The following is a 15,276-nucleotide window of genomic DNA, read 5'->3' as shown; positions in this document are numbered from 1 at the left end:
AGAGTAGGTTTTGGTTGTGTGTGTGTGTGTGTGTGTGTGTGTGTGTGTATAACTCTCTCTATATATATAACTTAGTATGTATATATATTCATTCAATGTTTCTTAAGCATTTATGTAACAGGCATTGTCCTAATCACTGGAGACAGAGCAATGAACAAAACAGACAAAAATCTATGACTTGATGAGGCTAATATTCTGCTGTGGCAATATAAAATAAACACAAAAAGGAATAAATGTATTGTGAGCAGAAAGGAGTGCAATTTTAAAGAGTGTGGTTGAGGAAGGCCTTACTGTGAAAGTTCCATTGAGTAAAACTTTTAAGGGTATGCAGGAATGAGTGATAGAAATATGACTTTGGGGAAGAGCCTTTTATGTCAAATGAAAAGCAAGAACAAAATCCTGGAGCAATATAATGTATCTGGAATGCGCAATATACAGCAAGAAGGTCTAATGTGGCTGGAGAGGAATGACCAAGGACAAGAGTAACAAAATACAAGGTTAGAAATATAAAGAGGAGTATTTGTGGGGAGGTGTAAATAAGAGGATAGGTTGTTCATGGTCTCGTAGGTCATTGGAAAAACTTGATATTACTATAAGTCACAAGGGAAGACGGGGCAGCATAGTCGATTTCTGATTTATGAAGAACTTCTTTAGCTACTTTCTTGAGAAAAGACTGTTAGGCAGACATGCACAGAGGCAGAAAAATGCCTCAGAAGGCTGTTGTAATAATTGAAGCTAGGTGTGGTGGTAGAAACCGCCAGGAATATGGGAGGATATTAGGAGGGGCCATTCAGTCAGTTCAGGCTGACAGAATAGCATAGACTTGGTAACTTAAACAACAGATATTTATTTCTCACATTTCTGGAGGCTGATAATTTTTATATCAGCTGGCATGATTGACTTCTGATGAGGGCCATATCCTTGTTGTGTCCTGTCTTGGGAGAGAGGGAGGGAGGAAGGGAGGGGGGGAGAAAGAGAGAGGAGAGAGACAGAGAGAGAGAGAGAAAGAGAGAGAGAAATAGAGGAAATCTCTAATTTCTTATCTTATAAGGGCACTAATCCTATCAAGAGGGCTCCATTCTCATGACCTAATTACCCCCAAAAGACCCCATCACCAAATATCAACACATTGGAAATTAGAGTTTCTGCATATAAATTTGAGGCAGGAGATATAAACATGTAATATATAACAGGGTAAATATGAATAGTAGAGAGCCCAAATAAATTTGTTTTTGGATGTAAATGTGCACTGTAAGAGAAATTATGAATTGATACATTTTATTAACATGAAATTGTCAAATAAAACATCTATAACCACTGCATCTTACACTGAGTATCAGTCACTTTTGTTGGTCATGGAATTTGTTTGTTTGTTTTTGCCTCTGCAAAGTTCTATTTTTCAGCTGCCTTCCTAGAAGTGCTACCTTTGAGAATATACTGCCACTCCCCTCCCAGTTAGCCAATGCTATTCCCGTGAAAATAAAGAATAGCTCATCATCGTGGTCATCTGAGAACATTATCTGGCTTTCTATAAATCAGTTAATAAGACTGATTTAAAAATAACAACCTTAACTGTAAATAACAAAATTAACTGTAATGCTCTAATGTTTTGATATTATAACCAAAGTAGAAATGATGCTTTATCCATGTAGTGATAATAACATTAAAATGGCTGAGTAGTATTACCTGGTAAAAGGGAAAACTGAGTATGGTTTTTAAGATACAAATAATGTTTTTAAAGAAAGAAGAAAAGCTGTTATAATGTCATGTGCCTATTGACATTATATAGTTTTTTTATTAACCATTTTCCCCCTTTTCTTCTGCTTTTTCTTAGATGTTCTTGGCAGCTCTGTCATTCAGCTTTATTGCTAGGACACTAGGTGGAGTTGTTATGAAAAGTTCCATCATTCATATAGAAAGGAGATTTGACATATCCTCTTCTCTTGTTGGTTTAATTGATGGAAGCTTTGAAATTGGTAACATTTTTTTTTCTATTTTAATAACCAGACTTGCAAAGTTAAAAAATATATATATGCTTTACATCACTGGTTATCAGCTAGGATAAATTTATCTCTCACAGGCAATTTGTCAATAACTAAAGACATTTTTTGTTGTTATAACTGGACAGGGGTTGGGAAACGAGGGAGATGCTACTCGTATCTAAGGGTAGAGGTCAGGGATACTGCTAAATACTTTATAATGCACAAAGAATGATATAGCCAAAAATGTTGATAGTGAGGATGTTCAGAAATTCTGATTCTACACAAATTCACTGTTTGCAAACTAACATCATGTCATACTTTACCTCCCCTGTCTCAAGATGAAGAAAGTTTGGGAGAAGATGTTATTTTTAAAGAGAAAGAAATCTTTTCGGAGCAACCTACATTAGAACTCCATTGTTTGAGCACACCCAAGTCTTTTCTTTGAAATATTAAAGATATTTTGTTGCCTTCATTTTAATTTGGATTTCTCCAATAATAACTCAGAGAAATCATTTTCTGGTTTATATTTTTCTCATTCCTTGTTTTCTTATTTTCTTCTAGACCATTTATGAGTTGAATATTAAATTTTTTGAGAATTTTTTCTTTAAACTTTTTTCTTCTAAATTTCTATTTTTTTCTTTATGTTTCATTAATCTTTGTTGATGCCACCATACATCTTATCCTGTCAAGTTCTAATTTGTATATTTATCTGTATTTTACATTTTTCGGGAGCAGAGTTTTGCTCTTGTTGCCCAGGCTGGAGTGCAATGGCGTGATCTTGGCTCACAACAACCTCCACCTCCTGGGTTCAAGCAATTCTCCTGCCTCAGCCTCCCGAGTGGCTGGGATTACAGGCATGCACCACCATGCCTGGCTAATTTTTGTAGTGTTTTTTTTAGTAGAGACAGGGTTTCACCATGTTGGCCAGGCTGGTCTCAATCTCCTGACCTCGTGATCCACCCGTCTCAGGCTTCCAAAGTGCTGGGATTACAGGCGTAATTAAGCCAAGCCACCGCACCCCGCCTGTTTTTTATAAAGTAAAAAATGTACTCATTCATTTTGGTGCTTTTCTTCCACACTATTTTTATGCTATTTTTTCATAAATGCTCATTAATCTTTAACTGCTATTTGTTCATCGTTATGCATGAGGCTCCACATGGATTAGAAGTGGTCATCACTCTTTCCACTTGATATGCTCTATGTATATTTTTTAATATAAATGATTTATACATGACATTGCATAACAAGTGGTTTCTCCTCCAGGAACCTTTCTGCAAGCTCTTAAGCTTCCCCTTTCTGTGGTTTAATAGCACCTCTGTCCCTCTATCTATTTTTACCATTACTATGAAACTTCTTGAAAACAAGTACCATGGTTTCTTATTTTTCATATAACTTTCTTATTTCTGGCTCTGAGCTTCACATCAGGTACATGTTAGAAATTTAAATAATATTAAGAATAAATAAAGAAATGCATGAAGGAACACCTTACCCTCAGATCAGGAAGATTCATCTCCATTTTTCTTCATTCTGATCTAATCAACGCCAAAATTTTCAGTAAAATGTTACTAATATTGCCAAGTAATTCAAGTGCTTTTTTTTTTTTGTACTTAAAGCGACTTTTCAATTATTGGTTTAACGTAGGTGAATTTACCTTCCCAATTAAATTACATCATCTTTGAGGGAAGGCACTATGTTTTGACGTCTGTTTGCATTCATTCTGGGCTTTCAATTCTAGATACAAAATTGAACTAACTTGTATCAACATCATTTTGTTCTCTTTCTAGGAAATTTGCTTGTGATTGTATTTGTGAGTTACTTTGGATCCAAACTACACAGACCAAAGTTAATTGGAATTGGTTGTTTCATTATGGGACTTGGAAGTGTTTTGACTGCTTTACCACATTTCTTCATGGGATAGTAAGTGTTAAAAAAAAAAAACCTCTCTGCCACTAATTATCAGTAACTTGTAAATTAAAGTGTAATTTTATTTATCCCTTTAAATAGGCAGTTACCTTTTGAGAGGAATACCCACTAAGTATGTATAGAAATAGTGTATATTTGTTTACATAATCACTTTATTTATCATAGCTTTAGACTTTGAAATAAGAAGAAGACTAAAGTGTAGAGTTTCAAATGAAATAAATAGGCTTTCTACGAGTGTTTAGTATTAACATATATACTGCATGTCTTTGCCTATCCAGCAATCATGCCCTTTACTCATCATATTGATTCCATCCCCCTCCCCCGTATTTGGCCCATATAAGAAGTTTCTTCTCAGTGGTACTGCTCTGGCTTATTTTCATCATACTGTACTCTGTTGATTCATTTTCTTTCTTTGCGCCTTCATCATGTCCATTTTTTCCTCTGCTTTTGGCACCATACTGTCAGTGTCCCCTAATTCCCTTTTTAATCTTTATTTCTTATTCTTCATGATTTGTATGGAAAATAAAAGCAACTATCACAGCTTCATCTTCCATTCCACCCTAAAATTAAGGACCACAGTCTAGAGCAGCATTTCTCTATCTATGCCATAATATGTGACACCTTTGCACCTGTTTTTCTACAGCCTTGAATACCTTTGTTTGTCCACTCTTCTATTCATCTTCAAGATTCATTTTAGCTGTCTCCTCTGATCTATCCCCGCAACCTCCAAGCAAAACTGATCATATCCTTTGTCTTTGTTACAACTCAGGACCTTGTATATTAAACTTATTATATCTTTTATCATGTACATTTATATTATTGTAAAATTTCCTAAGTACAAAAACTGTGTGTTTTATTTCTAGTTCTTTGAAGCTGAGCATAATGCCTGGCATATAGTAGGCTGCCTTTAGAGCTCAAGTGATACCTAAGTATTTATGGACAGTAACATCTCTGTTATTCCTATCACGTTTTCTCTCAACAAGTTGAAATGGATTAGATTTTATTTTTACCACATTTTGAAGAGTCAGGCCTTAGAGCGTGTGTGTATGTGTCCATGAAAGAAAATCTGACTGCTTGATCATATTTGAGGATAACTTAAAAGAAGAATAGTTATATGCAATTAATAATTATTTTTTAAAAAGGTGAAACCAGGATACTTCATAACTTGGTCAAGATATAACCACTCCTAGGATAATATCAAGATGATAACTCACCTTGCCTGGGGGGTACTGAGTTACCTTTCTTACTGGACACTCCCATTTCACTTTTACCCATCACATCTCCTACAGCACATACTGGGAAATTGACAGAAAGGATTCTGGTAATTTGGAGAACATAATCGTGTAAATAAAGGGAAATTTTTATCTATATTTCTGAGAAAGGTGCAAATTTTCAATAGATAAGCAAAATGTTTAATTCAGTGATGTTCTTACAGTTACAGGTATTCTAAAGAAACTAATATCAATTCATCAAAAAATTTAACATCGACCTTATCCACCTGTGTAATTAATCCAACTTTATCACTCAATAGAACATCACCTGAAATAGTCGGAAAAGGTAAGAATTAATTTTGACAGTAAAAGTCTTCTAAAATGTATAGATTTAATTATATTTCTAAAACTTATTGTGATATTTATTAGCAAAATTTAAGAATGAATAGGAAAAACATTTGGCTCTTAATGTATACAGTTGACACTTTAACAACACAGGTTTAAACTATGCGTTTTCATGTCTCTGCAAATTTTGTCCATTCAAACTGTCTATAGGAATATCTGACATTTTCTAAATTTGGGCTGCACAGGGCCAACTACAGAACTCAAGTATGCATGAATTTGAGAACACACAGGCAGTCCTGTAACAAATTCCTTAATATACCAAGGGATAACTGTATTATATATAAAAATGTTTAGAAGTATATCATAAAGAGAATGTTTTCAGTAGGAAATTGACAAAGAGCATATGCATTTAAAGTAAAACAGGAGGAAATGGTATAAATATGTAAATAATGTAACTTTGCTTTCAATGCAAAAGGCAAATGATTATATCATTTGCAGATTTTTGACCTATCATAACACAAATTGCAAATTGTAATTACAAATTGTACCACTAAAGATTTTTTTAAACTATTAAATAGAGAAAGACTAAAAATATATGAAAATGAGGTAGAGGCAAAAAAGATTTCACATTTTATATATTGCTGGGAGTGTATACATTTGTAGATTTTTTTCTGGAGATTATCAATATATATTAAGAATAAAAATATACTTAGTCTGAAATTCTACTATTATTGATTAATCTTAAGGAAATAACCAGGAATCTGCAAAAGGACTTATTTACAGTTACAGCCATGATATATCTTACAGAATAAAACAAGAAAAAATTGAAATAAAAAAATAAGAGACAGAATAAATACATTTTGAAAATTATTCAACATACTACTGTCCAGTCATTAAAAATTTGATATTAAAGAAATCTTAACAACATGGAACAGTTATTATGCTATAGCATTAACTGCATATACCATTTAATAATATGAACTGGATTTTTAAATATATAATGGACATAATGAAAAAATGTGCATATTTTGTGCAAGTCTGGAAGGTTATATAAAAACACTTGAGGTGATCTTCTGTGTGTAATGTGATTACAGATAAGTTTTACTTGTTTGTGCTTTTCTATATGATATGGTTTGACTGTGTCCCCACTCAAATATCACCTTGATTGTAATAATCCCCACGTGTCAAAGGTGGGGCCAGGTGGAGATAATTGAATCATGGGTGGTTCCCCCATACTGTTCTCATAGTAATGAATAAGTCTCACAGGATCTGATGGTTTTATAAATGAGAGTTCCCCTGCAAAAGCTCTCTTGCCTGCAGTCATGTAAGACACGTCTCTGCTCTTTTTTCACCTTTTGCCATTATTGGGAGGCCCTCCTAGCCGTAAGGAACTGTGAGTCCATTAAACCTTTTTTCTTTATAAATTACCCAGTCTCAGGTATGTCTTTATTAGCAGCATCTGAATGGACTAATGTACTATATTTTCAAAGTTTGCAAAGTGAATATAAATTACTTATACTTGAAAATAAAAAACATTGAGTAGAATAATTAAGAGTTTACGTGTAGTTAAATTTGCAATAGGAATGCTAAAAGTAATGTTTAAAATGAAACCCTCTCTTGTCTACATAGGTTGTTTAAAGGAATCTGGGTCATACATGTGGATAGTTGTGCTCATGGGTAATATGCTTCGTGGAATAGGGGAGGCTCCCATAGCACCATTGGGAATTTCTTACATTGATGATTTTGCTAAAGAAGGGCATTCTTCTTTGTATTTAGGTAACGTACACAAAATATTAAATTGTATTATCACTTTTCCTTTACCTTTAAAATAGTAGAGTTACTAAATTTATTTTACCTATTAGAACATATATTTGGGTATATGTATTGTATCGTATTTCTTCTAAAAACATGGTAAGAACCATGCATTCTTGGCATCTGCTAAGATTGCTTTGTAATATTTTCAGGTATGTTGAATGCAATAGCAGTGATTGGTCCAGTCATTGGCTTTACAATGGGATCTCTGTTTTCTAAAATGTACGTGGATATTGGATATGTAGATCTAAGTAAGTACAACCAGAACAAGGTACCGTGATAATGTCTATCTAAGCGCGTGCACACACACACACACACACACACACACATTTTTCTAAATAATTGAATTTACTTTTTCAATAGTTCTTTGCTTACTATAATTAGAAAGTTACAAGTAGGAAATAAATGCATTACTAATCAGAATAAATATAAAATTCAGCTCCTATTTATACTATCTTTTACAACTAACTGTAAAATGAGAGAATATGAACAAATTTATTTTCATGAGCTTGGTCCAAAATAACCAAATGCAAAAAGTCTCCCTCCCCAACTGACAAACCAGTCAAGTAAATTTGATTTTTCAGCTGATAGTGTCTTAGATGTTGCTGGGTAGAACTTAAAGTTTGCTAAAGTCTTCTTGTGGCTGGAGTGGTTTGAGAGACTTCACGGTGTACTTTATGGTCATTTTCCCTGGTTCTAGCAGAGGACTTGGCTAATGGCAACATTCAGTAAATACTTGTTGAACAAAGGAATAAAGCAGAGGACACGTAAATAAAATCTATGATTTCTTCTTCATTCTCGGAGCATACTTTCCTCCTTATCTCATAGATGAAAGAGATGCCACATTATAAAAACTGTCTCAACTTCAGGCCCTTTTTCCTGAAAATATTCTTGCACCATATCTGTCTTTATCTTCTTCCCAACTCAGTGGAAAATAGATCTACCTGGAGTTTAGAGTCTCTTCCTGATTCTTTGTCTCTACTGTCTCTTTTCTTCAGCACACACTCAAGTATTTCTCATCTTTATACATACCTATATTTTTTAATATTCCCACACAACTTTCTAGCTGACTCTTTTTTTTTTTATTCCTCTTCGGAGCCACCCACCTAGGAAAATATCAACTAAATTTGATAAGATATCTCACCTTCTCACCTCCCATCCACTTCTCAATCTGGTATAATCTGCTTCTGTTATTAATGAAACCCAATCAACTTCTACATAGTTTTCTATAGATAGTAAATGAGTATACTTCTATTATTTGTGTTAATTGATATTTCTGGTTCTTCTTCATGTTTTCCCTTCTTAGATGTCTTATTAGCACCTAAAGCACAATGTGTAAAAATCTAATATCCTCATCTTACCTCCAAACCCACTTGTTTCACTATATTCCTTCTCTTGATGAATGTCTATACCTTATTCAATTATTGACCGAGTTACTGTGTCCTGTAATCTCACACTTCCCTGTATTTACACTTTGTAAAACTTTTCTCTCTCTTTCATTTGCATAGTTCTTGAAGTTTCTTCCAAAATGTGGCTCTTCCTAGAGAAGTCTTATTTCACCACTTTCCATTGGTCCCAAATTAAACACCAAGAGCATGTAACTCTTCTCACAATGAGCTATTAATATTTGTGTGCTTACCTGCCATCTCTTTACCACATGACAGAATGTCATGTATCTTAGCAAATAATAGTTACATTTGTGAATAAATAAATATGATTTTCTATCTCACCAGGCCTTCAATAGATCATTCCAAAGAGATCAAAGGATTCATTTCCAAGATGGGGTAGACATCACAGTGGGCCAACAGCAGCCAGAAACTTGAAAGTGTTTGCTAATCTAAAACTATAAAGAAAATACTTGATATGTTTTGTATGTTCAATTTTAGACATATCCCTTAGAGTAGCTACACGTTATGTAAATTATTTCTACTCATTCAACTCCAGTTTCATCATTGCTTTATTACAAAGAGTACAGAAATAAATGATAAATAGCTTCAGGTTAATGATTTTATAACCTCTCTATTCAGAAATGCTTATATTATTTTAGAATTTATCACAATTTCTAACACTGAATGTTCAGATATTATTATATCTTCTCTTATTTAGGGATGATGATGAGCTTCACTTACTAGAAAGTATACTTTGGCAAACTCCAATGCCTAAAATAGCTAAAGAGATAATAAATGAGTAAAGAGTGTTAGGAACAGGAATTCAGGGTGTGATGGTTAGAATAGGAAGAATTTTCTGGTTGTGAACTGCTCTCCCTTCACATCCAAAAGCACATGTGTTCCTCAGCTCTGGCCTATTCTTTTATTGTACAAATTCAGGCCCTGAATTGGCACGGACTTCTGATGAGCTTCCAAGAAAATCCAAAAACCAAATTTTTTTACATAGAATTTTTCAATTTTTAAGACTGTGAGTGAGCCAAGAAAAACTTTTTCTCAGGTCTTATCTAGTGAGATTATGACACTTAGTTGTTATGTATAGAACAGTGAAAGAACAGAAATATATATATATATATATATATATAGAGAGAGAGAGAGAGAGAGAGAGAGACTGTTATTTATGCTACAGTGCAGAGAAGGAACCATAGCTCACTGCAGCCTCAAACTCCTTGGCTCAAGATACTCTCCCATCTCAGCCTCCTAAGTAGCTGGGACTACAGGCGCTCACCACTACACTTGGTCAATATTTGCTACTTTCTATAGAGACAGGACTTTTTTATGTTGCCCAGGCTGATCTCAAACTTCTGGTCTCAAGTGATCCTCTCATTTTGGTCTCACAAAGTGCTAGGATTACAGGCTTGAGCCACTGTGCCTGGCTTCAAAAATAGTTTGCCAGTATACATTGCCTGTGAAACTGAGAACAAGAATCTAGCTACGAACAAGAATCTAGCTACAAATAAAAATCTTGTATAGAGTCTTATCCCTGCGAAGATATGCAGAAATTAACCCAACTGACCATACTCAATTTATACCACTGTTAAAGGAACACCAGCCCTTCAAGATGAAAAAGAATCAGTAAGAAATCTGGTAATTCAAAAAATAAGAATGTACCCTAACCTCCAAATGGAGTGCGCTCGCTCCCCAGGAATTGTGGTTTCTTTCTGTAAAGAAATCAGACCTATGATCCATTGGAATTCCTGAGAGAGAAAAAGAGAGAGTAAGAAACTTGTAAAATGTATTTGCAGATCTAGTCATCATATGATGCTAGTTCACAGGTACTCATCTTCATCAAGTCATCTTCTGTTAATTTCCCTGATGAGGTATGTATTAGCTCTTGAATTTCTCCAATACCTATATCTTGAAATTCTTTACTCCTCACCTTTTTTTTCAATATCCATAATCTCTTTCATCATTTTCTTGATTGGCCATGTTGTGAATTCTCATGCACAACATCTGAACAAAATTTTCTCAGATAGAAATGTATTTTTTTGTATTTGATACCTTTCAAGCTTAACAATAGCATCTTGAGTGGTGTAATTCTCCTAGTCTTTTATGATGTTCTTCTGATCATGATTTTCTTTGATAGCGTTGATAATCCTTTCTATACAGTGTTATCTGTAATGATCCTTAAAGTTTCTTATGACTCCGTGATTTAGAGACTGAAAGAAACCACATTCCTAGATGTTTTGGTCATTTTTAAGGATTTTTTTTTTTTTTTGGCTATATTTTTGTCCGATGGAGTTGATTATAAAAACTGGTTTTCAAGCTCTGAGATTCTTTCCTCTTTTTGGTATGTTCTGCTGCTAAAGGTCTAAATGTACTATGAAATTCATGTTGTATTTTTTAAAATTCCAGAAATTAGAATTTTTTAATGGCACAGAGGAAGCAGTTATGTTGTCTCCAGGAATTTATTATTTCTTTTGTATCTAATTTTTGATGTGTAGTTTCCCATAGTAGTCTCTTATGATTGTTTTATTTTTCTAGCATCAATTCAATGTCTCCACATTCAGTTCTTATTTTGAGTCTTTTTTTCTTAGTGTAAAGTTTGTCAATTTTGCTTATCTTTCAAAAAGACCAACAATTGGTTGTGTTGATATTTTTTGTTTCTTTTGCTATTCTTTATCTATTTCTTCTCCAATCTTTGTTTTTCTTCTGCTAACTTTGGCCTCAGTTTGTTTTTCTTTTTATAATTTTTTGAGGTATAAAATAGTTATTTATTTGAGATAATTATTTACTTTTCTAGCATAATTATGTGAATTTTATCAATGTGTATTGAGAGCAAATCATGCCAAATGCTGCTAGTGACCATAAATTAGAGAAATAACCTCTGTTTTTTTGATTTGAGAATAAAATTTACCCTACAAATGTAGAAATTTATTATTAAACACTTCTCTCTTACTACTGTTCTTGCTGCATCTCATGTTTTAGAATGTTTTGTTTTTAATTTGCTTTGCATCTAAGTATTTTCTAATTTCCCTTTTGATTTCTTGACAATTTAATTATTGAAGAGCTTGTTAATAGCCATATTTTTGAAATCATCTACTTTTCTTTTTACTACTAATTTCTGGTTTTATTCCATTGTAGTTAGAAAAGATAATTGGTATGATTTTAATCTTAAATTTGTCAAGACCTGTTGTGTGATGTAACATGTGGTCTGTCTTACAAAATGTTCCATTTCCATTTGAAAAGAATATACATTCTGTTTTTATTGAGTGAAGTATTCTCTATGTGTCTATTACATTAACTTGGTCTATAATGTTCAAGTCCTCTGTTTCCTCATTGATATTCTGTCTGATCATTCTATTTACAATTGAAAATGAGATATTAAGGCCTCCTAGTATTATAAAGTCAGCCTATTATGAAGGGCTAACTGTACTACACTATTTTATATAAGAGACTTGAGCATCCTTGAATTTTGGTATTCAGAGGGAGTCCTACATCCATTGCTCACAGATACTAAGAGATGATCATATTGTATTTCTCTATATTTCTCTTTTCAGTTCGATCCATGTTGGCTTTACAGCTTTTGGCTCTTTGAGATTGGGTGATATATATTTATAATTGTTGTAGATTCCTGGTGAATAAACTTAAAAATCATTTTATAATGTCCTTTTGCAACTTGAGACAGTTTTTGACTTAGAGTCTTTTTCTTTCTTTGACAAAGAGTTAGGTTGCAAATTTTCCAAACATTTATTCTCTGCTCCCCCTTTAAATATAACTTTCAAATTTAGGTCATTCCTTTGCTCTCATATCTGAGCATATCATGTTGGAAGCAGCCAGGCTATATCCTGAATGCTTTACTGCTTAGAAATTTCTTCCATTAGATGTCCTAAGTCATCACTCAAGTTCAGACTTCCACAGATCCCCTAGGGTGTGAACACAATGCAGCCAATTACTTTGCTAAGGCATAACAAGAATGACCTTTGCTCCAGCTCCCAATAACTGTTATTTCCATTTGAGACCTTGTCAGCATAAGCTTCATTGTACATGTCATGATCTGCATTTCGGTCACAATTCAAACTTTCCCTCATCTTATCTTCTTCTGAGTCCTCCAAACTCTTGTAAACTCTGCTAGTTACCTAGTTCCAAAGTCAATTTCACATTTTCAGGTATCCTTATAGCAATGTCCCACTTCTTGGTACCAATTTTCTGTGTTAGGCCATTCTGGCATTCTTATAAAATAATACATGAGACTGCGTAATTTATCAAGTAAAGAGGTTTAATTGGCTCATGATTCTGCAAGCTGTACAAGCATGGCACTGGCATCCTCTCAGCTTCTAAGGAGACCTCAAGGAGCTTTTACTCCTGGCAGAAGTTAAAGTAGGAGCAGGCACATCATATGTTGAGAGAAAGAGCAAGAGGGAGGTAAGGCGCCACAACTTTTTAAGCAACTGTATCTTCTCATGAGGACTCATTCACTATTGCAAGGACAGCCCTAGGCAATGAAGGATCTACCCCATGACCCAAACAACTCCCACCAGGCCCTGCCTCCAACATTGGTTATTACATTTCAACCTGAGATTTGAGCAGGACAAATACCCAAACCATATCAGCCTCCAAGTCTTGGTGGACTGAAATTATATAGGAGAAAACGTTCATCAATCAACCCAGGCAGAGCTTCTGTGGCCTCTCAAACTTTGATTCTTGCTTAAACTGCTCTATTTTTCTTAGGAACTTCCAGAATCTAGGGTATGCAAAGTCTCATGAGCACGTTTAGATGGTGGACAGAGAAGCTTGTCACTTGGTTAACTCCCAGAAAATTTTGAGTATTTCTTTTTTTTTTTTTAACAGCCTCACTCTGCATAGATCTAGAAGCAAGTAGGAGCTGTGGCAAGTGCTCATGGTTATTTAAGCTACCATTTTTCTGTTCTTTGTAGCTTCTTGGAGGCAAGCATATGCCTCGCCCCAAGATAGACAAGACAATGACCAGCTGCTGGAGTTAGACACAGAAAAGATGCAATGTTAAGTGTGTGGTTGAAATATTTCCTTCCCCATAGAGAAGAAGTTTTTAATTTTTTTTAACCTGGTCACTCTGCACTAAGCTATGGGCCAGGAGCTGTGGGAATGCTTACATACTAGCTCAAGCTACCATCTTTGTTTTCTGTAGCCTCCAGAGGTCTAGTATGTGCTGGGTGCTGTCAACACTTCAAGATAGGTAATATAGAAGACAGTTGCAAGGGTGGTACCTGAAAAGTTAAAATTTTGAATGTGCAGTCCCACTCTTTCTCTCCATAGGGATAAGCTGGAGATAAGGTTTTCTTGCATTCAGTCTGTGCTGAGCCAGCGAGAAGAGCTATTGCAAGTGTTCACATACCCTTTCAAACTTCTAGTTGAATACATGGTATTATAATGAGAGGAACAGCAAAGAGGTGTCTCCAATTTTCTTACAAGTCAATATAGCTGATATTGTACTTTCCTGTGGTACAATGGCCTGTGAACTAGTTTCTGTACTTTTCACAAATGGAATTGATTTGTGTATCACTGTCGAATCAGTTGTTCATAAAAGAAAAAAGAGTCCAGTTCTTCCTATTCTGATATCTCGCTGGTAATTCATATAGGCTTTCTTATTACTTAGATTGTTTACTTTATACCTGCCAAAATAGTACAGTTACACTTGAGATATAGCATTTACATAGTACTCTTGTTCATGATTTAAAAAAAATGTGGTTGAAATAAAATGATTAAATTATCCCTAATATCTAGAGTCTAACTCTTCTGGGTTACTTTTAAACTCATATTTTCACTGGATTTTCTTATCCTTTGTGCTGTTAAGAGAGTAAAAAATGCTGATTTGGGGCATGGTGGGAAGCCCTTTATCGAATTTCTTGCAAACCGCTTAAATTTCATTGCTGACCCTTTCTTGACTTTATTAGTTTGTGGCAATAGACATTTTCAGAAAACATTGAGAAGTCATGTTTCTTCCACAGGTAGTTAGTTGTTAAATGGTCTGCAAGCTTATATGTCCAGTGATAGAAATTGTCAAGCCTTGTAATCAGAAAAGACATCAAATGTACACAAGCTCAGGCAATGACAACAGTATCATGACTGATTCCTAGACAATATCAGTTGCATTATGTCATCAAATATTAGACTAATCCTTAGTCTCAGAAATGACAAAAAAAAATAGTGTCTTGGAATTAAGAAAATTTAATTTACTTTCTTCATATCATTATTTCCTCAACCTATTGTATTTCAAAATAATTTTGACTGGCTTCTTCTGATTATTTCTTCTAGGCACAATCAGGATAACTCCTAACGACTCTCGTTGGGTTGGAGCTTGGTGGCTTGGCTTCCTTGTGTCTGGACTGTTATCCACTATTGCTTCCATACCATTTTTTTTCTTGCCCCAAACTCCAAATAAACCACAAAAAGAAAGGAAAGCTTTACTATCTTTGAATGTGCTGGAAACAAATGATGAAAAGAATCAAACAACTAATTTGACCAATCAAGGAAAAAATATCACCAAAAATGTAACTGGTAGGTATTTTACATTCATTGTCAACTTGGAGTTGTTAATCTCAATGAAAAGGAGGATTGAATATTTCAAAATAATAAAGC

General features: G+C 34.3%; 1 protein-coding gene across 1 annotated transcript in view; it reads left to right on the top strand.

The window, feature by feature from the left end:
* The window catches only part of LOC118144205 (solute carrier organic anion transporter family member 1B1), a 129,163-nt gene that overhangs the window by 75,339 nt on the left and 38,548 nt on the right, over positions 1 to 15,276 (top strand). Inside the window, exons 4-9 of the mRNA XM_035256128.3 lie at positions 1,835 to 1,976; positions 3,767 to 3,899; positions 5,341 to 5,462; positions 7,091 to 7,237; positions 7,426 to 7,524; positions 14,953 to 15,195. Of these exons, the coding sequence (XP_035112019.3) occupies positions 1,835 to 1,976; positions 3,767 to 3,899; positions 5,341 to 5,462; positions 7,091 to 7,237; positions 7,426 to 7,524; positions 14,953 to 15,195 (886 nt within the window). The remainder of the gene's footprint in view (positions 1 to 1,834; positions 1,977 to 3,766; positions 3,900 to 5,340; positions 5,463 to 7,090; positions 7,238 to 7,425; positions 7,525 to 14,952; positions 15,196 to 15,276) is intronic.

Source organism: Callithrix jacchus, chromosome 9 (assembly GCF_049354715.1).
Source record: "Callithrix jacchus isolate 240 chromosome 9, calJac240_pri, whole genome shotgun sequence".
NCBI classification, from domain to species: Eukaryota; Metazoa; Chordata; class Mammalia; order Primates; family Cebidae; genus Callithrix; species Callithrix jacchus.
The sequence above is the reverse complement of the archived record's forward strand: the minus strand, read 5'-3'. Positions and strand labels throughout refer to the sequence as shown.